A 25,304-nucleotide genomic window follows, 5' to 3' on the forward strand; every position below is an offset into this window, starting at 1 on the left:
CTTGGGTCTCTGGGAATGAAATTTCCACCTTGCTCCACGCATATGTATGTTGTTTATGAGCACAGATGATTACCGGCCTTCCAATTTGGTTGGGGACCCTGGTGTTGTTTTCAGCCAAGGACTTTTAGAGTCTATGGGAACTGAAAATTGTTTCCACTAGTAAGGTGATGTCTTGCGGTTCTTGGTATCTTTTTATTGTGTTCGGTGAATGTCTCATAGTCACATATCTGTGTTAAAAAAAGGACATGAGAACTCATGCTGATAGACTTAACCTAATGAATGATGTCAAATATCAACTGCCTCGTTTTCTTGCTAGAGGGCTGCAGTTTAGCTGGCAGAATGGAGAGGAATTGGCAAATTGGACCGGCACCTTTAATTTCACGGATGACGGAGCAGTGAAGAGTGGCAGTGACACAGGCACCAGGTACCAACACCCGAGGGAATGACTACAGAGATCTCTCTCTCTCTTTGTATGGACCACAAATGTGAGCACAGGCTGAATGAAAAATGAGATTTACAGTTTGCTTTGGCTGCTGGGTACTGCTCCTCATGACACAGAAGATGCCAGGGGTGCCCAAATGCTGTGCTGTTTTCCCCCTTCAAGGCCTGGGGGACATTTTGGAATATGCCACAAGCATCCATGTCTCTCTCCTGTTTCCATTCCCCCACCAATGCCATGTATTAACACGTGGCAGTGTGAGACAGTGGGACTTGGGTGGGGAACGTCCCAACACGACAGTATTGATGCACGAAGAGCACGTTGGAGAATGTGGCCCAAGGCTTTCTTGATAATAGAATTCTATGTGTTCTAAGAAAGCGTAGTTTAACTTGAAATCTTTCCAGGGCCTAGTAGGGGAAAAGCGTTCTGTCAAGATAAGACCGGAGTATTTAATTTATTTACACTGCTTTGAAAATATGAGAAGCACTGATGTGCCGTTGTACATTTCGTACTTATTAATTTGTGGTAGGATCCTTTTGACTGACATGTATCTGAAGGGTCATGAAGAGCCTTGTGCAGAGGCAGGAACCGGGCTGCAGTTGTGCCTAAAGAGCTCCACAGCTATCATGGGCTAGCTGCATAAATCTGCGTAAAGGCATAGGGTGAATATTTGGGGTATCTTCCTGGAATAGAGGGTAAAAATCCTGAATCATGTGTAGCATCAAGCTCAATACGTAGCAGGGAAATCTTAGAAAGGCTATAAGTTAAAGAAAACATAAACTGAATTAAAAGAAGCTTACTTTTAATACCTATGTATAAATAAAACTCTGGACAAATTACATCTTTTATTTAAAATACCCTAATTTTGGTAACCGTATGCCACTACAGCTGTGGAGCTAGATACCATTTCAAAGGCAAGCGGAAGTATGGAGTCTGCCCTGACAAAAATCATCCAGTCTCACTGAACCGCAGCAATGCTGCAATTCCTGTTACGGCTCTTCTTCACCGTAATGTGATCCTGTATGAGGATCGCAGCTCGGCTGGATTAACTAGTTAAGGTTCTTTGTAAAAAGAAGCAGCCAAAGCAGCCGTTTTTCACTCAGAGCAAGGGAAAAATGGTTCATTCTATGTATGTACATATGTGTGTATCTGTCAGTCTGTCTGTCAGTCTTTACTTTGGTTGCCTTGTGCGTGTATGCACCTACAGCCTGTATATGCAAAGTCTTCAGTTTAGGCACTTGGCGTGTAAAAGGACCGTGGCACTATGGCAGATATCTTCTTGAAGACACGAGAGAATTAAGGAATGTAGGTTTCTCCCTCTCGGCACCATCTTTGATTGCAGGACTGCAAAATACAGGCTAGTTGCGAGGCACTGAACGACAGTACTATTCTCAGTCGCTTTAGCCCCTTCAAAGACAAAGAGGTTCAGGATGCAAGTGGTTTTTATACAAACAGGCTCAAACTGTACAAGTTAGGTGTAAATGTCAAAGGTTATCATATCAATAGAAGACGCGAATTTCAAAGTCATTTATGTTAAAGACTGTGACACTGAAAGATGGGGATTTTGAGTCAGGGATGAGTCTAGCTGCACCTGAATGCGTTATCGATATTATTTATCCATTTGTCTGCTGTCTGAAAGCTGAGAATACAGGACAATAAGAAAGAACTGTATAAATGTGGAGGTGAGACTGTGTGGTGAATAACTGCAGAGCTATGTCATAAATTGTTTCCTGTGTACCTTTGATCACCTTTCTTACTGTGTTATCACTAGACACCTCCTGAGAGTCTTAATCTGCCACCCAACTTCAGGCTGTTGATATCAATTGAAAAAAAGCCTTCCTTTAATGAATAATTCTTTCCACCAAATGTAAAACTTGCAGACTACATTTTATCGACCTGATTTTACTTGTATATATTCCCAGGTCTCCAGAGAGATATCTAAAGTGCACGATACTAATTACATGTCAGCATATGCAGAGTAAATGCCTTTCACTGCACGGCTCTGCAGTTTACTGTGTGTTATCACCTCCCCGTGAAAGGTTTGGTGTTTAAAGATATTTATTGAAATAGATATTGATATGCTTTTCATTAGTTTTATATCATTTATAGATCTATATGTATATAGATACATGTTTATTCATACATATGTGGTATCAACCTGTGTATATTCTATAATTACCTTTTAGTCATGTAATGGTGTAGAGGCATTGACAGCACATTCTGTAGGAGTGACTTATTAGGTGAAAATGAAGGGATTCCAAAGCAAAGAGAGAATAAATGCATTAGCGTTGCAAGACGGCCAGGCTTCACAAGAGTAGTGGCCATATCAAAACCAATGAACAGTGAAGATTAAACACTGCATGAAAAGGATCAAGTAGGACAGAAACGAAGAATGTCATGTTGTCTGATTTCAGTAGAAACCAACCCAGACCTTAACTGATACACAAAGTTAAAGTGTGGCTTGCAATTGGAATGGTTTTAACCGTCGAGGGGAGCTCGTGACTCGGTTTCAGAGAACGAGCCCTACCCTGATTGCAGACAGCTCCACTGTGCCAGGGTAACCACGCTAACCAAGGCTTTTCATCCCACTGCAAGAGCCACTTCTGCACATTTCATGGAACATAAAAGATTACGTAGATTATGGAGATAAAAGGTAATATCATGAGCTCAGCTCAGCATCTGTTGCAACCGAGAACGTGGATCATGTTTGTGGCATCTGAGGCATCTGCCTGACAGAGATCTCTGCTGGGGCTTTTTTGGGGACCAAAAGCTTAATTTCTGTGCATATTGCATTGCTGCAGGTCTTCTGGCTAGCGAAGAAGTTGTGAATACTTGCAAGGAGTAAGAATGAAACAGTCCACAACTCCCCAAAGCCATAAGGATGTGTGCTTTCAAACAAAGGCGGACTAGAGGGGCTGCAAGCTCTTTGAAACACCCATTCAATGTCAACCAGTTGTCGAATACTGGCTTATTTTTGGTTCTTCCGTATCAGCCATTGCTCAGATTTCTACCTTTTGCTTTTAATCTTGTGCCAAGTATTATAAATCTTACAACGTCCTTATGGGGAATCAGGTAAAGGATTCTATCTGATTCTGGTTATGAGAAATAATAATATAAAACTACTTCCTACAGCCCTGATTCCTCTGTTCTTTTTGAATATGTTTTGCAGCCTACTGGGATTGTGAGTCTTCGTGCTTAAGTCTTCATTTTTCATTGCCAAGAAGCTGCCTTAATGATATGATGATCTATCTGCCATACTAGTTGGGTTGTGGTGTTCCCTGCCACCATCAGGCCATCTGAGCTGAAGATAAGGTTCAATGTAGGACTTAGGTGGTGAGACCACAGAAGCCTTTGACGGGTCAGAGGAGACGTGAGCTTTATACTTTTGGGCCTGTCAGTTTGTAGGCTGAATTCTTCAGTATGACAAATCTGGAGCTTTGTCCCCAGTGGCTACAAAATAGAAAATATAATCAACTGGATTCATCAAATACACATTTTACAAGAATGAACGTAAGGGCTTGAGACATCGGACCTCATTTGCCTGGACAGTAGCTAAGGTTGTAGCTAAGTCACAGTGCTGAACTTCTCGTACAAAGATACTAAAACCTTGAGAACCACAAGAAAAAAAAAAAAAAAAAGCCATTGCTTGCAATGGTAAACTAAAATGTGTTTTTTGAGATGTTATCGATGTGTAAGTGTTGTCATGTGTTTTGTTATGCCTCCCGGGTGGTCATATGTATAGCAACATCAGCAGCTTATTTCAATCAGAGTGTTGGGAATGGCCTGGATTAAAACAGCCAAACAGCGGTTTATTAAAAATTGGAAGAGTTCTGAAGTGACATTGGTAAAATAGGACTCCCTGCAGCATACCCCAGTGCTGCTTGTCAGGAGCCAATGTTGTTTTGACACAGTGACTGTGAAAGAAAAGAAACACCCAAGTCTCCCACAAAGTCCAATTGAATATAATCTCTAGTAGACCATTCTGGGGGCGACACGTTGTAGGGCTGTTTCTGCTTTAGCTCCTGCGGTTATACCCACAGCTGTTGCAGTAGAGCTGTACTGGGTAGGTTATTAGACTGAAATTTTGGAGAGACTTGGGTCCCAAAGAAGTGGACAGATGAGAAGGGAACAACATGGCATTGGCAGGAGTGGATGGATATTTGGTCAATTCACACTGCTCATCATAGAATCATAGAATCGTTATGGTTGGAAGAGACCTTTAAGATCATCGGGTCCAACCATTAACCTAGCACTGCCAAGTCCACCACTAAACCATGTCCCTCAGCACCACGTCTACCCGGCTTTTAAATACCTCCAGGGATGGTGACTCCACCACTGCCCCGGGCAGCCTGTTCCAATGTTTGGCAACCCTTTTGCTGAAGAACTTTTTCCTAATATCCATCCTAAACCTCCCCTGGTGCAACTTAAGACCATTTGCTCTTGTCCTATCGCCTGTTCCTTGGGAGCAGAGACCAACCGCCCCTGGCTACACCCTCCTTTCAGGGAGCTGTAGAGAGCGAGAAGGTCTTCCCTCAGCCTCCTTTTCTCCAGGCTGAACACCCCCAGCTCCCTCAGCCGCTCCTCACCAGACTTGTGCTCCAGACCCCTCACCAGCTCTGTTGCCCTTCTCTGGACACGCTCCAGCCCCTCAATGTCTTTCCTGTCGTGAGAGGCCCAAAACTGGACACAGCACTCGAGGTGGGGCCTCACCAGTGCTGAGAACAGGGGGATGGTCACTGCCCTAGCCCTGCTGGCCACACTGTTCCTGATAGAGTCCAGGATGCTGTTGGCCTCCTTGGCCACCTGGGCACACTGCTGGCTCATATTCAGACAGCTGGTGAACAACATCCCCAGGTCCTTTTCTGCCAGGCAGCTCTCCAGCCACTCTGGGGTTGGTGTGACCCAAGTGCAGGACCAGGCACTTGGCCTTGGTGAACCTCACACCATTGGCCTTGGCGCATCCATCCAGCCTGTCCAGATCCCTCTGCAGGGCCTTCCTGCCCTCAAGGAATTCAACACTCCCACCCAACTTGGTGTCATCAACAAACTTACTGATGTGTCATTGGGCAGCAGAGCCAAGCAATCCCAAATGTGTGCTGAGACATGAAGACAGGAGACCAAAATCAGAATGGCAGTGAGCAGCCAGGGCCAGTTTGTCAGGAGCTTTTTTGTGATGAAAAACGCATCCTCGGGGTATCACAGCTATCGTCTTAACTGTGCAAACTGTCTGTGAAGTCATGGGACCAGATCAAACAGGGAATCCAGAAAAGGGGCAGCTCCGAGATATGACAGATGGATGCATGTGCTTTTCTAAGGTTACTTAAGAGGTACATAGAGTTATCAATGAACTGCCTTTGAAGGACAGAAATATAAATGCCACTCCACTTTGAAAGATCAAACTTATGAATTTGGGGCTGGTTTGTGGAAGCACTTTCGTGTCGTTTGGTTTGTTAGTTTTTTTTAAAGAAAAATCTTTAATTTGGAAGACAGGCATGGTACCTTCGAAAACTGCCCTTGTCTTGGTGGATGGATATTTCTTATGCCATCTGTTATCAAAACCCAGAAAAACTTGTGACACCGTAAGGAGACAAATCAAGCCAAACATTTCAAAATACCCTAGGTGGACAATCAAGAGGTTCATGAGTTTATAGCTTTTAACCTCAGCTACATGAATCTCCTGGGAAGCATTAGTCCCCGTACAAGAATTCCAGATCCTGACTTTTGTTTGATTACTCTGGTTCTTCTAGAAAGAAAACCAGCCTTGAACTAAAGATGCCATTTCTATCTTTAACATCCAGGCATTGGATACTATTTTTCCTTGCTACACTGTACTGAAAAACCTTCCTGCCACTAGTAATTGCTTCCTGGCGCAGCGTCTCCCTACTCAGTCCCGATATATTTAGATTAAGCTTCATACGCCTCTCCTACTTTTTGGAACCCAGGTACTTTCTGCAGGTCCTTTCATAACTCTTGCTAGTGTCTCAAACACTCAAACCTGAAATACCAGAACTGGATGCAGTAATTCAGAGGAGCTATCACCACGTAATGTATAGAAAGATGTATGACTATTTTCTCTTGCTTATATTTTCATTTTTTTTACACGACGCAGTTCATAATGACACATTTTTTTCCTAGCTGCGGCCGCATACTGAAAGTTCGTGATCAGTCGGACATCTACTACATCTAGTAGCATTAGAGAGGAAGATGGTAAAAGATTTAAACCAGTGACATTGGCATCAGCAGGTGGTAGCCAGGAGGAATGTGAACCATCTATTTTTATATTTGTTGTCCCCAAGGAGGAGGAAAACAAATAGTTTCACCAACCTGTATAAGAGAAGACTGTTCCTTCTTCAGCCTCCTCCTTTGTGCCCACAGCACCTTCTCTCTCAGTTCAGTCTTTCAAGCACCATCCTGGTGTTGACAAGTCAACACAGGCTCTCAAACAGCAGAAACAACGCATGCAGCAATGTGATTTTTTTGTGCCGCAGCCCCGGTGAAGTGTAAATTCATCTGAGGGCATCAAACGTGTCTGCTTCACTTGCCAGTTCTCGGGGCAGGGGGCATCTCATTTAACATTGGTACGTCCACAGGTGGTTTCTTTTGCAAGGTGTAGTGTGAAAGGTCATTATGATTTCCATCAACTTCAGCGGCTGCTCTTGTTCTTGGTGGTAATCGTGTAATCTAGGGAGTGTCCATGAGAGCAGAGCCCAAGGTCCCTGTTCCTGCCTGCCATGGACTTACCTGTCAATCCGCCTCTACATCAGCTTCTTTATCTGCCAAAAGGGGGTCGTGCCTTCCAAACGGGGCCAAAATAATCTTAGGTGAATATGCCATGAGAAGTGGTAGGATGTAGTCTTTAAGGGAAAAAAATCACTGCGTTGCTGTCAGGCCCTTAAACCTTTTCACCGAATCTTGTAGTTTTTGATGTTGCCACATAGAAATATTAATAGAAACAAAAGCTAGTGGGATTTGGTTGCTCATTCACGTGAAGTCATCACCCAGTTTTCTCTGCTCTGGATGAGTTTTCCAGAGCCTCTGTAGCCAGGATATGTTCCACCTCAGCAGTATTTTTGCTACAAGGGTCTGGAGATCCCATGCTGGCCTTGCCAGAGGAACATGAGTCCCCATGTGCTTTGGGGTGCGTGCTCTGACACACTTGCAAGATTCCTGAGTAACAAAGGTGACGCTAGACCCGAGGCTGGCCATGGATCTGCCCATCCTGATGAGTGCAGGCACTGCTAATTGGATGATTCTCTTAGTAAGTATTTAGCAGAAACCTGCAGGGCTTGGTTCATTTATTCTTATTTCTTAGTCACTGGATAATATATATTTTTGGAAAGATCTTTGTTTTTCCTGCAGGGTAGGTGGAATCCTTCCTGCGATACTCTGCTCTCTTGCAGCGTAAGTGCTGCAGCCTCGCCGCGAACGGCGCAGATCTGGCACTGCGGGAACGAGCGAATGGGAAGACCTCTTTATGCAGGACAAAATGGCCCGGTTTAAAAGACGCCTGACAATTACACTCAATTATATCTTAAAAACTTTGTTCAATATTATCAGACAACTCAGTGCCTCAATCCAAGCTCACTCAAAGGCAGGATTGAAGTCTCAGGCTTTTTAATTCGTAGAGCATGATCAAGAAAAGCTTGCTTTTGATCAAAGCAGGAGCAGCCCAACTGCAGATGATCAAAGACCGAAGAGTTAGCTGGTATACTGGGAAACCAAATCTGTCTCTCACCAGCGAGCTCAGTAAGCTGCTCAGCTGGAAGTGCGGTTGCAATGGGAGACACGAAGGTTAGAAAAGAAGAAAGTCTCAGTTAGTCAAAAATGGAAAATTACAGAGTGAATAGCATCTCATTTCTGGGCATTCAGTACTGAGAGCCATAAAAAAAGAGTCCTCTCTGAGCACTTGCAGCGTGTGTGGTGTTCAGATGCAGGATTTGATCCTGGAAAAATGTTATAAAATTCAGAGCTACCATTGACCCGAATGGACATAGAGCTGTGGGTTGTGTGTAGTGCCCTGTACCCTGGGGAAATGCAATCCCACGTGCAGCTGAGCTGTTTGTTGTGATTCCGTTGTAGTTGTGTTCCCTGCTGTAGAGAATCATGAATTCTTGTGTTGGTTTTCCCGTAGACTTGTGACCTCTGAGGGATAAAAGTTATTTAGATTTCAAGCAGGGGAAGCGAAGGCAATGCAGGGAGAGGTCATTCTGGCGATGACATATCAACTCTGGTTTATGGATATAAAACACGATTGTCGTTCTTGTAAAGCTGAAACACAGCCCTTTTCCGTAGCAAAAGGAGTAGCGTAGTCAGGTTTGTCACTCGTCGCTAATCAAGAGCATAAATCAAAATAAACTGCGCGGCACCCTTGATTCTTAGCTGGATATCAGACTGAGGAAGACGATGAGGAGGACAGCTTCCATTTGTGCTAATTAAGCGTTCTGACAGGCAAATGTATGTTCGTTCACAGAGAACTACGTGGTTTAGAGTGGGAGTTAATAGACAGAAGCAGCACTCAGAGCCCAGGGAGTGGGTGAGACTGATGCTTCCTCTGGGAGAGCACGGCGGCGGGGGGACCGGTCTCCAAACACTCCCAGCAGGACCAGACCCTGCCGAGCGGAGGAGCTGGGTTTCAAGAACATCCGCGGGGGTTGAGGGAATCCGTGTTCCTTGTGCTAGAGCCTGGTGTTCTGCAAGAGCTGTATTCTGGGAAAGTACAACGTGAAGCACTTCCTACGGGAAGAGGATGGCCGGTGCTCCAGGGAGCTGCCTCTGCTAATTTGCCCCGATGTCTGTAGCAGGAGGGGGCTTGCTGTGAAGCAAATAAATAGCATGAACACGCCTGGCAGAAAGAGAGGAAATTTTTTTTTTTTCCCCAGTCTGTTGACCAGGTACTGTCTTGCAAATTCCTTATTGCTGTTGTAGTATCATTGATGCTTACAACTAAGTGCTGCAGCATCGGTAACGTTGACACTGAGGGGGCTCGGTGTCTGGCTGGCTGCTTCAGATGTGGTTCAGGGCTTATAAACGACAGCCCAGATGATGATTATTCACCAGCTCAGGCAGGATGAGTTAGTTTCAATCAAGCTGACCCCATGGCCAGTAGCATCTTCTCCCCACTTGGTGCAGAAGTGGCACCACTGTCCATGTCTCTGCCTTTGCTGCAGGTGGCATGTGTGTGTCCCATCAGCAGTGTGTCATCCAGCCTGTTTCACGAGTCCTCCCTCTGCACTTCCACAAGGTGCCAAATCGTGAATTCAACGCTCCCATTGACTCTGCTGGAAAAACTGGAGGTAGTTTGAGTGTTAGAGGCTTGCAGGACAGTCCTGTGCTTTTCGAAGATGTAGGCTAATGGAGTAACTCTCCTACAAATGCAACGCTGTCGCATGGGTTTCCTTTCAGATCCGGTAGTGGTTTATTTTTTACCTAGTCCTTTCCTCCTTACCCTTCTGCCTCTTTGGTACCACATCCTTTTTCATTTCTATTTTTGGTTTGTGGATTGGGTAAACGGGCAATGATCAAAGGGAATGGCTGGGACTCAGGAAATTTCATCTCTGTTTCATAAAATGACATCTTTGTCTCCAGTGCCACGGGCTGAAGCCAGCTTTCCCCTGCTGCGGTGTTCCCACGTGATAGCATGTGCTGTTCGACATCTGAGCCGCAGTTCTCTAACTTAGCAGCAGAGCCAGAAGTGCGCAGGAAAGATCAAAATACGTGTTTAATCTAGATTTTTGCCATTCTTAGCTGTCCTGAGGCACGTACAAGGAATTGAAATCCAGTGTTAATGAGGCTGATGGCCATTGCTATCCCCCATACTCCCAAAGAGGTAGGAGTGGTGTGTAACGTGCTGAGTGTTGCGTGGAGATGTATACCTGCCTCCAGCTATTGTGTAGAACATGGGCATTCAGGGTCCCAGTCTTGTCTGACTCAAAGAACCAAAGTAAAGAATGGATACCGCAAAATACAGTAAGAAAAAGGAGTATTGCAGAAGGACAAAAAAGTTGTCTGGACTGATAGTCAGAGGGGACTCCTTTACTGCTGTAAAATGCTGTGAGCAGCAAGAAGTCCTATGGTGTTGGCTCCACAGAGAAAGAATTCAGTTTAGTTTTGGGAATTTATCTGGAGTACATTCACAGAGGGCTTTGGCCTGGTGCAACCAGGTGAGCTCTTAATCCAGTTTCACTTGGAGCAGCTTTTGAAATGCACAAGTTGCTCAGCTCCAGCTCAACAAGCCGAGCACGCAGGAGATGTGCCAGTGATTTCAGCTAGATTTCAGATTTCAGCTACTCTTTAGTAAAGGCTGAATGTCCAGGTGAATGATTGAATTGGAAGGAGAGCCCAAGCCTTTTGGTGAGAGACCAGATGAAGGTTCACGTTACATGAACTTTATCTCCCTTCTGGAGGCTGAGGAAGGCTTTTCCCAGATTTATCACTGATTATGAAGGGCTTTAAATATATATTTTCCTCTACAAAACTCATAAAAATGTATTTGTTGCCTTGAACAAATGCAAACTATGCAAAGACATTTCCAAATAGTCACATTTTTTAAAGATTGCTGAGCTATTGTTTTTTTCTGACGATAATCAGTTTACTCCTTTATTAGGAATTCATGATGTTCTCCTTCCACCATCTAGGCATGGCCTTCTTCCTTTCAGTCTCAAGGTTTGTTCCTCTCACTGGATCACCGAAATGGTTGGTTTGGGATTTGGCAAAGCTGGGATGGTGAAAACCTTGGGGAGAGGTGAAGGAAACACTTCTTAAAGCAGCATTTGACAGGATAGGAACGTTCCCAGTTGGTAGCAGATTGCTTTGGGAAGCTCTTGAGCTTTTTCCAGTCATGTACGATAGTCCCTGCCTCCCTTCTATAGGTTAATCTCTTCCCCGCTTTATCAGATTGATTTCTGGATGTATTTACAAGGCAAAATTCAGAAGCTGTTTGTTTTTAGATGCTTCTGGCCTTTGGAGACCCTGTTGGAGATACCTGGAGAGGTTGTTTTCTGGACAATCTCCCTTCCTACAGTTCCCCTGGGAGGTGTGAATGCTTAATACTTCTCCAGAACAGATCAGACTTTGGGTCTCCCACAATTTTGATATTAACTATAAACATGAACTACTAAGGAAACTAACAGTGCTTTCCTGCTTAAGGATTATATATTCAGAACTGAATTCATGAATTCAGGTCAAACATGAATTTTGTTGTTGTTTTAAGATGACACAAACCCAAAATACCAAAATATTACATTTCCAATGATGGTTTAAATAAACCAGGAACCTTGTATTTTTCTTTCGTGTTGAAAATTCAAAAGATAGTTTGGAGTTACCGCCTCATGAATTCTGAGATTTTAAAGGATCCATCAAAATAACTTGCTCTAGCCTTGGCCATAATGCCTATTCCTCCAGGTTGTCTGCTGGTATTTCTTCATTATACTCATAACTGCTCTATGAGTATGTGAAGTTCTTAGGTATTAGGTTTTAATACAGACTTCTAATGATAAGTAGTGAAACTGATACAGAGCTTTGTTTAAAGCCTACATCTTTTTTTGTCATTTCGGTACAGTCTCATTAAATTCACTGTCCAGCCTGGGCTTTCTCTGGCCCCTAAACACGAGCATCATTGTGTTTTGTTTTCCATTTGCTCCAGTCTGATGGCTAAGGTGGAGGAGTTTAACCAAAAAAGTAAATATTTATGTCTATATTTTCATAAAGAATAGCCCTGTCACTCGGGATGCATCTGAGCATTCAAACCCATTCATTGTCAAAACCATCTCAATTTTTTTTAAGAATTTTTTGGGAGTAAAATTCAAATATTCAGAAGAGTAAATCCCAATGAAAAGCTCAGTTGTGTAGAGCTACGCCACAGTCCCCACAGACAAGACGCAACCTCCAGCACTTTGCTTTCCACCTAAGAGCAAAATTTAAGGTATTGGATTTTAAACTCCGAGCACATTTAGACACCCGAAGGATGGGAACGGTGTTCCTTAAGTGATCAGTGTTCCCCTTTCAGTGGCAGCTGCCATGTGCTGACTGCTGGAAAAGGTAGCTGGTCCTTGGTGCCTGCAAGATAGATGAACTCTTGTAGAGATGGGAAAACTGGACCTGGGTACCATCAGCAGCGATATCTGTGTTTTCCTGTGAAATAATAACCTGCCTATGGGCCAAACAGTGGAGTCTCAAATTAAGCAGAAATCATAAATGACAATTTTAAGCAAATTTCTGTTGATGTGTAAGACAAATATGCCAGACTAAGGATTGTTTATAATCTTTCTTTTTGTCCTTCTTCAGGTATTTTGAGTTTTATGAAGGGCCTTTGGAATACAACTCTACTAAATGCCTGGAATTACGGCAGGACATCATTGAGGTGAAGGTTTTGTCTATGTAAGTATGTATGAATGTTTGCTAAAAGGTTACTTTTCAGGCAGAATAAAAATGATAACCTACAAGAAGATTGTCAGAAATGCAAGGCTCAAGAGATCCCATCAACAGGGATTCTCTTATATAGAATCATAGAATCTATTTTGGTTGGAAGAGACCTTTAAGATCGTCAAGTCCAACCGTTAACCTAGCACTGCCAAGTTACCACTAAACCATGTCCCTCAGCACTACATCTACCCGTCTTTTAAATATCTCCGGGGATGGTGACTCAACCACTTCCCTGGGCAGACTGTTCCAATGCTTGTTATGTTCAAGTAGTGACATTTGAATTTGATCTGAGGTCCATTTGAAAAAAATGGAAGCTTTTCACATAGATTGAGGCATTTGGGTTAGGCCCGTAGCAGTATTTGGAATTAAATACAGTGTTTGTTATATTATTTGTAATATTATATTCTATGTCCTCTACTCAGGGTAACTGATGAGTAATAACAGCCAGACTGACTCACAGCAAGGATCCATCTGGCTTAAGGCTCTATCATTGGCAGTGGCCAGTAGTGAAGGCTAAGAAATGAAGCAAAAAGGTTCCTGGTAACAAATACTGGCATGGGGACTTGCTGAGTGGTAGGTGGTGACCAGACTACAGTAGTCAGGGTGGACAAAAGACCTCGCTGTTAATTTGTTTAGATCTTTTCTGAGACCATTTCTACTTTTTTTGACCTCCACAATTTCCTGCAGCAGTGAGTTTCACGAGTTAATAACGCTCACTAAAATGTAGGAAAATGCAATTCTGAGAAATAATAAAATGTCTGTGTTTTGTCTTTTGTGGTCCAACATGCACATCAGGAAACTAATGCGTTGAATGAGATGTATCCGTGAAGCCGTAGAGATGGAATCAGGCAAAAAAGGGAGGTTGCCAATGGACCTTATTGGACACACAAAAGCAGGGTATTTTTGTGTTGCCTTTTTGCATTTTCAGTATTGCACTGAATTTAGGTGCCTAGGTTATGCCTAATCCCTTACCATATCTAAACCCAGTGGTTTAGTAATCTTATCGACAATCCACAAGGCTTATTAAGGTCTGTAAAGCGCACTGAGAATCTCAATTGAAAGTGCGGCTATACAAATGCACAACGTTAAGCAAACAAGGCGACAGCAAATACAATGTGTTGCTCCCGGTCTGCATGAATTTTTTAGCGTGTCTCCCTCGCTGACTTTTCTGCACAGAAAAATGTAGGTTACGTCCTTGTCTTCTGTATTTGGTACTGGATGAAGGATACACGAGTAACAACTTTGCACCGCTTGCTGACTTGCAGGGCTTAAAAATAAATAGAAGGGGTGAGAATGTGACGCTTCTGCCAGTGCTCTGCTGAAGATGGGGAGTTTTGAATCGCTTTTCTGCATATTTATCAGATGGTACAGAGAATTACTCATTTCTCTTCATCTTATCCGATGGCACAGAGAAGGTAGTGGACTCCTACTCAGCTGGATCGAGTTAGCCTTACTTTTACGGTAGATGTCATTTGACATTCATCTCTTCTCCTGTGCTGGGTTCTTCTGATGTGCTTGCTTTTAATGCGCTACATTTCCTAAGTCAGCCCTTACGGTAATGGAAGATTTCCAAGTTAATGTGCTCTGGTGGGCTACAGAAAGTACAATCTGACCTAATTCCTTCCTGTAACTTCCCCAGCCTGGGAAATCCTAAGTTCTACTCACTTTAAATATATAATTATCTTAAAAGTCTTTGCTTTATTCAAACATTCAAAGCCCTCAAGCCTGAAGAGAACTCATTAAGACCTATCAGTCTTGAAGAAATCTCAGACTTCAAAATTTCCCAGCCAGGTTAGGATATTGCTCCCTGGCTCTACATATTTGCAAGGCCTTCGTTACCTCTGTTGTCCAAATACAGAAGAGTATGTATGAACTCGAAGGTAGAAGTTGTTGGAATTGATGCTGTCACCAAAAATGTGTCATCCTGTATCAGCCTAGTGGAAGTAGGAGTGTAATTTTTGGATATAGCTAATAGTATATTTATTAACAGAGAGGGAGGGAGAGATCCTTGTGTAAAGAGCTTTTCATGTCCTCTTACCATCACAGATGCTTAACCGTACACGTGTCCTATTGCAGTTTATAAAATGGATTTCCCAACAGTGCTGTTCCGTAGGATCTCATGGATTAAGGTAACTTCACCCAAATATGATGACAGTTGGCCAAATTATCTGAAGTATCTTTTCCAGTACCCTCTGTGCTGGGCCCTTCTGCTAAGTGCAACTTTTCCCCCCAAAACCACTCTAGTTGCCAGACATTCATTAGCTTCCCAGCAGACTCTGGACAGACTTCGGTACAGTAGATGCTTCTTGCTCAATATTGGATTTTGTATCCTGAAGAAATGGAGAATTCCTATCAGGGAACAGAAATCAGTCCCAAATATCTGAAGAGCTCCACCTTTGTATATGTGGCTTAGGGTTGCTATGTCTGAGCAGAAAAAGAAATAAAAATGAGAAATTTTATACTGATAGACCGACTGGTTTGCCCTATCAAACACCTACTGCATGGTACCCTGGTCGCAGCTATTTTAGGAAATTAAGCCCTTGTAATAAAGTGAATTTTTATTTTCTTTCTTTTTATCTTTTAGGGTGAAACAAACTGAATTGTTTGACAGATGGAAGAGCTTACAGATGTGCAAATGGGAGATGAACGTCACAGAAGCTAATTTATTCAAGTAAGAATGGTCTACGTTAATGAGACTGAGTAAGATTGCGTTTAGTTTTAGTTTAACTTCCTGTAGAGAGATCAAACTTTCATATGGGTAGCAAGAGTATGCATTATAACACTGTTACTGCTTGAGTATCATACTTTTGAATAAATATGGACTTTTTTTCTACTTTAAAAAAGTCAACAGCAAGAGTGAAAGACAGCTCTTCTGGCAAAGCTCTTCTGGTACGTGGCACGGTCTTCCCAGGAAAGGCAGGGAATTTGGTTTGAGAAAGGCTTTTCCAGGTAAGGTGGCAGACATAAGGATGGAGCCAAGACTTAATGGCTGCACTGACTACATCAGCCTAACTCTCTGGTGGTGTAAAATGGTCATATCATTGGTGACACTGCAAATTTGGCCTACAAAGTACTCAAGCTGGATTTTTTCTGTGGTGTATTAGGTACTGTCGGACTTTGTTTATCACCTCCGTTGTTTTTTTAACGGCTGTTGCTCCCTGACTATCTAGATACTTTTTCTGTTCTTCGGAGACCTCTGCAGTTTGTTTCTGTAGCACTCTGTCTTTCTTCATGTGACTTCCTCTTTGCTGAAGGTCCTCCATGGTCCGTTCAAGCTACAGCTTTTGAAATTGATCTTGTGAAGGCAATAGTAGAATGAAGCCAGAACAATACTTGAATGCTGTATATTAGTATGTTCAAGGGCCATATTTGAGTAGGTCTAGAGGAGCCACATTATTTCAGAGTAAGTGGAATATAGACTGGTTAAGTCTCTAAGTCACCGGCATGATTCAGAGCTGTTGTTTAGAACAAGGCCCCACAGCTTTCTCCCAAATTCTCTTGCATGATTTCAGGAAATAGCTGTCATGAGTTAATGAGAGAATGTGAGAAGGCATGTGCCGAGTTAGTCATTAACATCTTTAAAAAGAACTAATTGTTAGTCCCAGGCTCATATCAGTTTTTCCAACACGAGCTCCACACACAAGGTTTTTTAGGTTTTGTTTTTTTAGTATATTTTTTTCTGGAAATTACTTGATCGGCAATTATCAGAGCTGATTTTGAAGACAAGAGCCATTCAGGATTACTATCTTAAAGACTGATTGGAATAAGAGAACTAGTGATTGTGCCCAGAGTGCGTGGAGCACATTGAAGTATGGAGGCCAGCCCAGAGGTGGGACCAATGAGAAAGGACTAGCTAAAGAAGACCAGCAGGAGGACCATCGCTCTCTTTCAGGCCACCAACACCAGCACATTAAGAAAAGAACCGCTCTCCATCCTAGACAGTGCATTGGGAGAAAAAAGAAATGAAAAACCCAGATCGCTGGCTATACCTGCCTGACTGATACTATATCTGCTTAAGAAACTCCCACTGGTTCCAGAAAAAATAATCATGCTAGTCATGAAAAAAAAAAAAGAAAATAAAGAAGTTCAAAGTCTGTTTCATTTTTGTCATATGAGACAGAGACTTCAGTGTGTGAATGTGTGGGGAAACTGTAGTCTCTTAAAAACAGACCACAGTCTCTGAGTTTGGAGGTAATACTAGTGGGAGGCTAAAAGGAGGTGGTCTAACAACACTGAGTTTTGCGCTTTCAAACTTTGTTGTTTCTGGGCCACCAGGTGAGCTGGGGAGAATCCATCAAAAGTTAAATGGCAGTTACTTAAGCAGCAGGGAGGGAGGAAGCACAAAAATCCCACTGGCGTTTGTCTCTGGAGACTAAGGAAAACAATTCCCTTGACAGTCTTCCTCCATGATGGATGAGACATTTACATTAAGGAACGTGCCTCTGGAACACTAGTTGGACATTAGATTAAAGAACAACATCTCTTTCAATTCCTTAATGCAGAACTAATGACGAGTTTTTTTCATAGCTCAAATATCACAATCCAGTCCCGCTGCCTGCTTGTAATTATTTAACGATTTAGTTATTAGAAATTATTCATTGACTTATTCAGTCTCAATTGCTGCCTCGATCTGATCATCATATCGTGTCATTCTGCATGAGTCAAGTATATAATAGTAATTGGACATCACTGAAATGTTTGCGTAATTCTGTATTTGCTTTCTGGTGCTTGTAATAAAGCCCATAAAGAAGACTGGCTTATTCTTCCAACTCATGATGTGGCCACAAACCCGAGAGGCAAGGTATTTAATCTGGGTTATTTGAGAGCCATTTGGCTTTGCCTTCATGTTAGTGCATTTGCCATGACATGTATTTTTCATTAAAGGTATAAGACGCGTTGACTGAGAAACAAACTGGCTCTGGAGTAAGAGTAAACTGGGGTCAGGGCTTTCGGTTCCACCAGTAAAAGGAGTAAAGCGCTCAGGGAAGGATGGGAGCTAAGATATGGACCACTATTTGAAAAGCCACTTTTCCTATTTACATTTCATAAAGAAGAATATTATATTTCATATAATGAGTTTTCTCTCATGCCCCAAATCCCATTTCTGAGATTTCAAACCAGTTCTTCTTTACATTGGAATACCTGCCATTTCGTCCCAGCGACAAAGAACATTTTGGCCCTTTGTCTGAGCCATGACCAGTTCTGCCTGGCACCCATCTGTCGGGGCCCCATCGTCTTCCTGATGCACATACGCAAGGTCAAAGGCAAAAGTAACACCTTTCAAAGTTTTTTTTTTGTAATCAAAGCGTGCCGTGCTCCACAGTAGGCTGGTAAATGGGGTAGTGTCTTGGTATTGCTGTGTTTAAGTCCTTGCCCTGCCAAGCTTCCACATCCCCACATGAATACTTTAACCCCTGCGTTTCCTGCCCAGTGATGAGTAAGTAATTTACAAAAAGTGGAAGACCTCTAAAGTGGAGAGGGACTAAGTTGTTAGGGTGTTTTCCCCAGGATATTGGGGACAGAAGCTCAGCTTTGGTGTCTGGAGCAGGGCAGAATTTGCACACGTATTTCCTGCAGCCTGGAAGAGACAGGTACAGGAATCTCATTTCTTCTGTGTTCCTCAATCAAGGCAAATTTCACTGAATATGAAACTTCCTACAGCAAAATCCAGCGAACCACCATCTTACCCCTCCTACAGCTGAAAAGTTTCTTTTTGCTTTGTCAGGAGTAATAGTAATTGGAAATCCTAAAGCGTGCGATCAAGCTCCTTGATCTTATTTCTCTCTTTTTCATTTTACAGGTCTACTTTGTCGAGGTGTTGCAATGCCCCTGCCTTTCTGTTCACCACCCAGAAAAATACTCCCTTGGGAACTAAACTGAAATATGAAGTGGATACTAGTGGGATCTTCCATATCAACCAAGAAATCTTCAAGATGTTTCCAAAGGTGCCTCATGCCTCTGTCCGTTTGCAGAGTCAGCATCGCTCTACTTGTTGCATTAGATGCTATCCTGTAGCCAAGCATTTAGCAGTTGGCGGTTTGACATTTTTACAAACTTCAGTGCTTATGCTTTGAAAATGTTTATTTTTGATGTGGTATTTTAGATGATTATCCTATTTTCTAGTGGTCATCTGCTCTAGTATGCAATATATATATATTTTTTCCTGCAGAATATTACTGACCTAGCAACAAAGTGGCTAGTTAAGTAATTTAGGAAAGCTGAATCAAAAATCAGTTCTTACTGATCAGAACTTCTAAAAATACAACATTCATGTATTCATATACGATGAATCCAACATTTGGGGTAGGTCTGCACTTTTAGGGGCATGATTGTTTCATAATTCATGTTCACAACGACCGACTATTTTCATACTTACTTCGGTTCGCAGATTATCTGTGAACAGGCTGCCCAATTTTTAAATATATTCATCGTAATGATTATTCAACACCTTTTCAGCAAAGAATCCCTGACCAGACGGCCATTCCAAGGTATAACCAGTGGGCAATTCCCTTTGCGCATAGTGACTGATGTGGAGAAATGGGCTTATGTGACCACTGATTAATCGTGGGGCACACCTCATCAATTTAAAGTGGCGTATTTGCAGGGCGTAACTGAAATTTATCCCTTTCAGAAAGTCAGAAAAATATTCAGGTTAAGCACTTAGATTTGTGTCATTAAAGTTGTCCTTCAGGGTCTAACCGCTTGTAATTTGTTTGCTTTCGGAGCACTACTAAGAGGTAGGGTAGTGATGTTATTTAAATGGGCACATGGGGAACTGGGGCAGAGCAGGGGAAAGGCTCAGATCCAGGAAAGCACTTTAGCATCTGGAGACATGCAAAGAGTGGGTACATCTAACCCCGGGAGTATTATCCTCCAAACCCGGCCTGATTGCGCAGATGAACGCATGAAAGACTATGCTTTTGCTAGGAGTGTCCTATGGCTGCTGTTGTATTTATCCAGGTATGCCCTGAGGATGCTTCGCAGGCTCTATCCCGAGTCAAAGTGCCTTTGGGATTCACTGGGCAGCAGTTATGTGGCCAAAGCCACCCTCTGCCTAGGAGCAGGGCTGCAGCACAGCAAATATAGGAGATGAACAGGTTAAAAGCATGGGAGCAAGACTGTAAGGGCAAGAGACTTGTGCTGAGTGCTGAGACCTGGCTTCTCATCTCCCTGAAAGGAACCATCAAGGCATTTCGTGTTAAGAAATCGCTGGATAAAGCACAGACGACTCTATAATGCCTCTGTTAGGCAGCTGCTGCTTTTCTCAGGCAGGTGTAATTGCATGCCCTTTTTGCCTCATGGCTTACGAATGCTACGGAAAGATCTGGGGAATAATCGCCTAGAAATGTCACGCCACCGTCGCATCTCTCTGTAGTTTGCGGTATGAAATTATTGTTAAAATATGTATGTACCAAAACGAGCGCCCTCATGCTTATGTAAGCCCATCTCTCCATATTCATAAGGCGGAGCGCGGCTCGGTTCTGCGTCACAACCCTCTCACCCTAATGGCCCAGTTCTGTTCCCGCAGACGTGCTTTTCACTCTCTCTGGCTTCCGCAGCAGCTGCATGTCTGCATATGAAGACAGAATTTTGCCCAAAGGTTACAGAAAAATGCGTCCTACGCAAGTCCAGAAAGGTGCCTGACCAAAGGCTCTAGGAAGTACAAGTGCCAATTAATAATCATTAATACTATTAGTGTTGCAAGCTCTAAAATTTGGGCTAGGTTCTGATAAATAGCTGTAACGTGCTGTCTGACTTAGAGCGACTTCTTGGGCTTTACTAGCTGCTCTGGAACTACGCGTGCAGGCTTCTCAAAAAGCGGGACATCAGAGCCTGAGGAGCGAGCAGTCTGCCGGCAGCTCAGAAGGCAACGCTAATTTTATGATTCATGCCCTCGTGTGGAAACCAGAAGGGAAAGCAAATTTCTAAAATGACTTCTTCCGTTATTAAGTCTGGAAAAAAACAGGTTATTGGGGTTTTTTTTTCCCCTCTGAGTTAGTTGCCCATACTATCTCTAATTGCGCAGAAACAAAACCCATCCATTTATGCACACCATGGGAATATTGCAGGCCAGAACCAGTGTCAGCTTCCTCTGATTAGTGCATCTGCAGCAAGATGCAGCTGCACAAAAAAAAAAAAAAAAAAGGAAAAAGTAAAAAAGAGACTTGTTGCCTCCATGTTGCGGGATATTTAACTGTTTCCTTGCTTTCTTGTTGCAGGATATGCCGTACCACCGCTCCCAGTTTAAGAAGTGTGCGGTGGTTGGGAACGGAGGAATTCTGAAGAACAGCCGATGTGGCCGGGAGATTGACAGCGCAGACTTCGTGTTTCGGTAATCACCACAGCACTGTTTTTCTTTTTTGCCTGTTTCAATGACACGTAAAGGATTATAAAACTGTTCTCTCCCACATGGAAACATGGGATTTGACAACCTGGCCATATCAAGCCTGCTTCTTGTAGAAAAAGCAACGCTCCAAAAAAACCCCACCTCACTCTATAACATTTATTTAAAAATTATGCTTGAAGGTATCACTTTTGCCTAATGTGGTTAATCCACTGACTGACTGACAAAGTTGATGTCCTCATTCAGGACATCCCCTGTTACTCGGGCTGTGGATTTATCCTTCCGTGGACATTATCCCATAAACAGTGTTCTATGCACGCGGTCATGATTTTCTGTGGCAGTTCTGAACCAGAGGTACAACCTCCTTTGCGTGACAAGCACCTTGTCCAGATGGACTTGGTGGTGTTGGTGGATGAGAAGCTCAACACGAGCCAGCAACGTGTGCTGGCAGCCCAGAAACCCCCCGCAGCCTGGGCTGCATCCCCAGCAGCGTGGGCAGGAGGGCGAGGGGGAGGATTCTGCCCCTCTGCTCCGCTCCGGGGAGACCCCCCTGCAGCGCTGCCTCCAGCTCTGGGGCACCAACAGCAGAAGGAGATGCTGGGAGGGCTGGAGCCCCTCTGCTGGGAGGACAGGCTGAGAGAGCTGGGGGGGTTCAACCTGGAGAAGAGAAGGCTCCGCGGAGACCTTCCAGCCCCTTCCAGTCCCTAAAGGGGCTCCAGGAAAGCTGGGGAGGGACTCTGGATCAGGGAGTGGAGCCATAGGATGAGGGGGAACGGCTTTAAACTGCAAGAGGGGAGATTTAGATGAGATATTGGGAAGAAACTCTTTGGTGTGAGGGTGGTGAGCCCCTGGCCCAGGTTGCCCAGAGAAGCTGTGGCTGCCCCATCCCTGGAGGGGTTCAAGGCCAGGTTGGCCGGGGCTTGGAGCAACCTGTTCTGGTGGGAGGTGTCCCTGCCCAGGGCAGAGGGGTGGAACGAGGTGGTCTTTAAGGTTCCTTCCAACTCTAACCATTCTATGAGTCTATGATTCTATGTCAATATCTCCACGCTGTGCAGCTCATGTGATTCAGAGGTGTGTTTCTGAAGTGGTGCAGAGCTCAAGTGCTGGGAGTTACAGCAATGAGTACTGTAGGCTCCAGGGTCTGCAGAGAAACCTGAATGAGTGTGAACGTTGAGTGTCTTCATATTATGCTCCCCACCACATGTGGAGTTACCCAGGTTTTGCATAGACTGGGATGTCCCACGACTGGCGTCTCTGGATAATGGAGTTTAGCAGCACTTTTTTCATCCTTAATATATATGGGAAAGATTTTTTTTTATTATTCGTATGCATGACTAATCCCTGTCTAAATCCTGTTAAGCTCTTTGCCTGGGTCGTGGCATATGACAGCTACTCACAGATTCACGACCTGTTCTGTAGAAAAGATAAATCTTTTTACTTCTGTTGGCCCGTTTTCTGATCTTGAGTACGTTGCTGGCTGTTTAGAATAACTGCATTCTTAATTCATTGTTTTCAGACCCTTGTGGCCTCCTCTTGTGCCCGCTTTATAGAAAACTATTGTCTTAGCTCATATAAGGCTTCATAGAATTTGCTTTTGAAAAGCCTAGTATACCCCATATACATTAAATAATTATTGTGGATTCCCTACTATTGTGTGGGATCACAGCTGTCAGTATGGTTGAAAGGAGCGATGCGTGTTACATGTGGAGACGAGAAGCTGTTGAGCGGAAGCGGAAATATGGGCAGCAAATCTCATCATTTACGTATAAGAACTTTCTGTGGAGGTCCCTTTTTACCATCACAACCTTGAACGGCGCCAAAACTGATTAAAAGGAGCGGATCAGATCACTACAGAACCTAGAAAATCGGTTGCTTTTGGTAGCAATAATTAATTACATAGAGGCTTAAGTAGAACTGAAAAATGAATAAATAAAACAGTACTTGTGCAAAAGAAACCCACGGTTCACCATCTCCAAAACATGTGGGACCAGCATTACGCACAAAGATGTGCTAGTGTTTAAGAGTTTAAGGTCTGCTGACATCAATTTTAAAATACATTAATCATCGCTTTTAAAGTAAAGCTTGTGTTTAAGGTCAGGTCCGAACACATCCGCTTTCCAGTCTAACACCAGTTCACCAAACTGTCAGGAATCACCATCCTGGTCGCCAACGAAGTAATTCTTTAAAATATTTCAAAAACTGCCCGTGGACCACTGCTAACATTCAGTGATACCTTCAGGACACCTGGGAAAATCGTTAATTGTCAGGACACTGGTGGCCAGCAGGATGCAACCAAGAGTTTTCTATGAAATAAATACTGATAACAATGAATTCTATTACAATATAATATATAAAATACACACGCATGAATTGCATTTACTAGTTGTTAGGGTGTATCTCCATCTACTGGCCAAAGTGGAGATCTGTGATGAGACGCATTTAGAGATGGGACTACTCTCTTTGCAGGGTTGAATTTTTGAAGTCCTACGACAAAACTACAGTTTATGCAGATTGTATCGTCTTTGTAAGGAATTATCACTTTCAACAAATTCCTTCTTTTTTGATCCTGGTGGGAGTTTGCTGTTTGAAAATATCGAAGCTGAATATTTGAAAGAAACCTTTTTCAAATATAATCTAGTGAGCGCAGTGCCCAGTGCTAGGTAGAACTGAGGATTCTAGAGGACTTCAGAAGGACGTTGCGTGACCTAGCAGAGGAATATGCTGGAAATAACATTGCCTATGAGAAAGATGAGGTGGCTAAAATAAATTCTCTGACCTGATAAAGAGAGGTTCTCTGGGAGGTAGATGTGAACCTCCTGAGTCTGAGAAGGACTTGGAAGGATTTTTGTGCATTCTTCTGCTCCCCTGCTCACTCTCTCCCTGTGGCTGAGAAATTATGATGGCAGCTGAACTCTAGTATTGTGAAAACCCTGAGCATCACTTACCCTAAATACCTTCACAGTTTTCTCCTATTCAGCCCCGATCTTCAAAAATATGAAGTTTGGGAATTAGGCACGGCACTATTTTTGAGATGTGGGGATCTTAACAGTGATGGCTTTTATTGTGGCTTGTAGATCACTTCAAAAAGTTTTCAAAACATCAGCAAATACCTAAGGCTAGCTTAAAGTGAGAGTAAAACTAGTTGCATGGCCGCTCATGTCCCCTCTCTCTGATGATGGATGCCGAAGCTTTTTTTTAGCTGGGTTTGCTATGGAAGCGGAGCTTGTGCGATAGCTTGTGTGTGTGTGTGCGTGTGTTTCAGTGACTTCAGCATCTCTTGAGGGATGCTCTGAATTTTTGGAGATGATGGATCTAGGTCAAGGCCAAGGTGAGCGGAGGCTGAGCAAAGTCAAGGTTTGCAAATCTTTGTAAGTTTGCTCCTAATAGCTTTGACATCCTCTGGTGAATCCGTAGAGTCAGAATTGCTGTTCTTACACTGCGCTGGGAGACGTTTATAAAGGGAAAAGGAAGGGAAGCAGATAGTTTCAGATTATTTAGGACTGGACTAATATGTCTCTTATGAAGTATTTCCCCTCAATTCTCTTGGGTATAAAACAAAGCATGTTAAAGGCGACGTTATAGATGTAGTTTATCTATTAATTATTGAATACAGCTCGGGTGTTGCTGAGGAAGTCTTTGATTTTATAGACCGATTGTGCTTGGGGCTTCATGCCATTTCTTGTCCTAAATTGCCAAAGTAAATCGCTGTACTGCTCTTAAGGAAGCAACATGAGTGAACACTGGCTACGTCTGCAAAAAGGGGTCAGCTCTGACAGACTCAGGGAAGAATCGAGGTTTTCGTTCAGCCCCGAAGTACTTGTTACTTTAATGCATAGTTTGGGCATCAGTGTGTTTCCTACAATCTTAAATTCTCGATCTGATTCTAGATTTGTTGCTTGGAAGAAGTGCTTAAACCAGTTCTACTTTCTAGTCCTGCAAAGGCGCAAGGAATCGTTTAACTTTCTTACTAATTTCTTTCCTTTATAGGTGCAATTTGCCTCCTATATCTGAGAAATACTTCACGGACGTTGGGGTAAAGACGGATGTCGTGACAGTCAATCCCAGTATAATTACTGAGAGGTCTTTTCTGGTTTTTGTATT

The 25,304-nt window shown here is 43.2% G+C and overlaps 1 protein-coding gene across 4 annotated transcripts in view; it reads left to right on the top strand.

Moving 5' to 3' along the window:
• The window catches only part of ST8SIA5 (ST8 alpha-N-acetyl-neuraminide alpha-2,8-sialyltransferase 5), a 75,957-nt gene that overhangs the window by 42,328 nt on the left and 8,325 nt on the right, over positions 1 to 25,304 (top strand). For 2 of the 4 annotated variants that reach the window (XR_012584968.1, XM_074570672.1), the window contains 6 exons: positions 317 to 424; positions 12,722 to 12,814; positions 15,444 to 15,530; positions 18,660 to 18,804; positions 21,079 to 21,191; positions 25,191 to 25,283. Coding sequence is in view for 3 of the 4 variants with exons in the window: in XM_074570672.1 (XP_074426773.1) it covers positions 317 to 424; positions 12,722 to 12,814; positions 15,444 to 15,530; positions 18,660 to 18,804; positions 21,079 to 21,191; positions 25,191 to 25,283 (639 nt within the window). In the remaining variant the exon portion in view is untranslated. The remainder of the gene's footprint in view (positions 1 to 316; positions 425 to 12,721; positions 12,815 to 15,443; positions 15,531 to 18,659; positions 18,805 to 21,078; positions 21,192 to 25,190; positions 25,284 to 25,304) is intronic. The other 2 variants (XM_074570674.1, XM_074570673.1) reach the window with 1 other exon arrangement.

Source organism: Larus michahellis, chromosome Z, assembly GCF_964199755.1.
Source record: "Larus michahellis chromosome Z, bLarMic1.1, whole genome shotgun sequence".
NCBI classification, from domain to species: Eukaryota; Metazoa; Chordata; class Aves; order Charadriiformes; family Laridae; genus Larus; species Larus michahellis.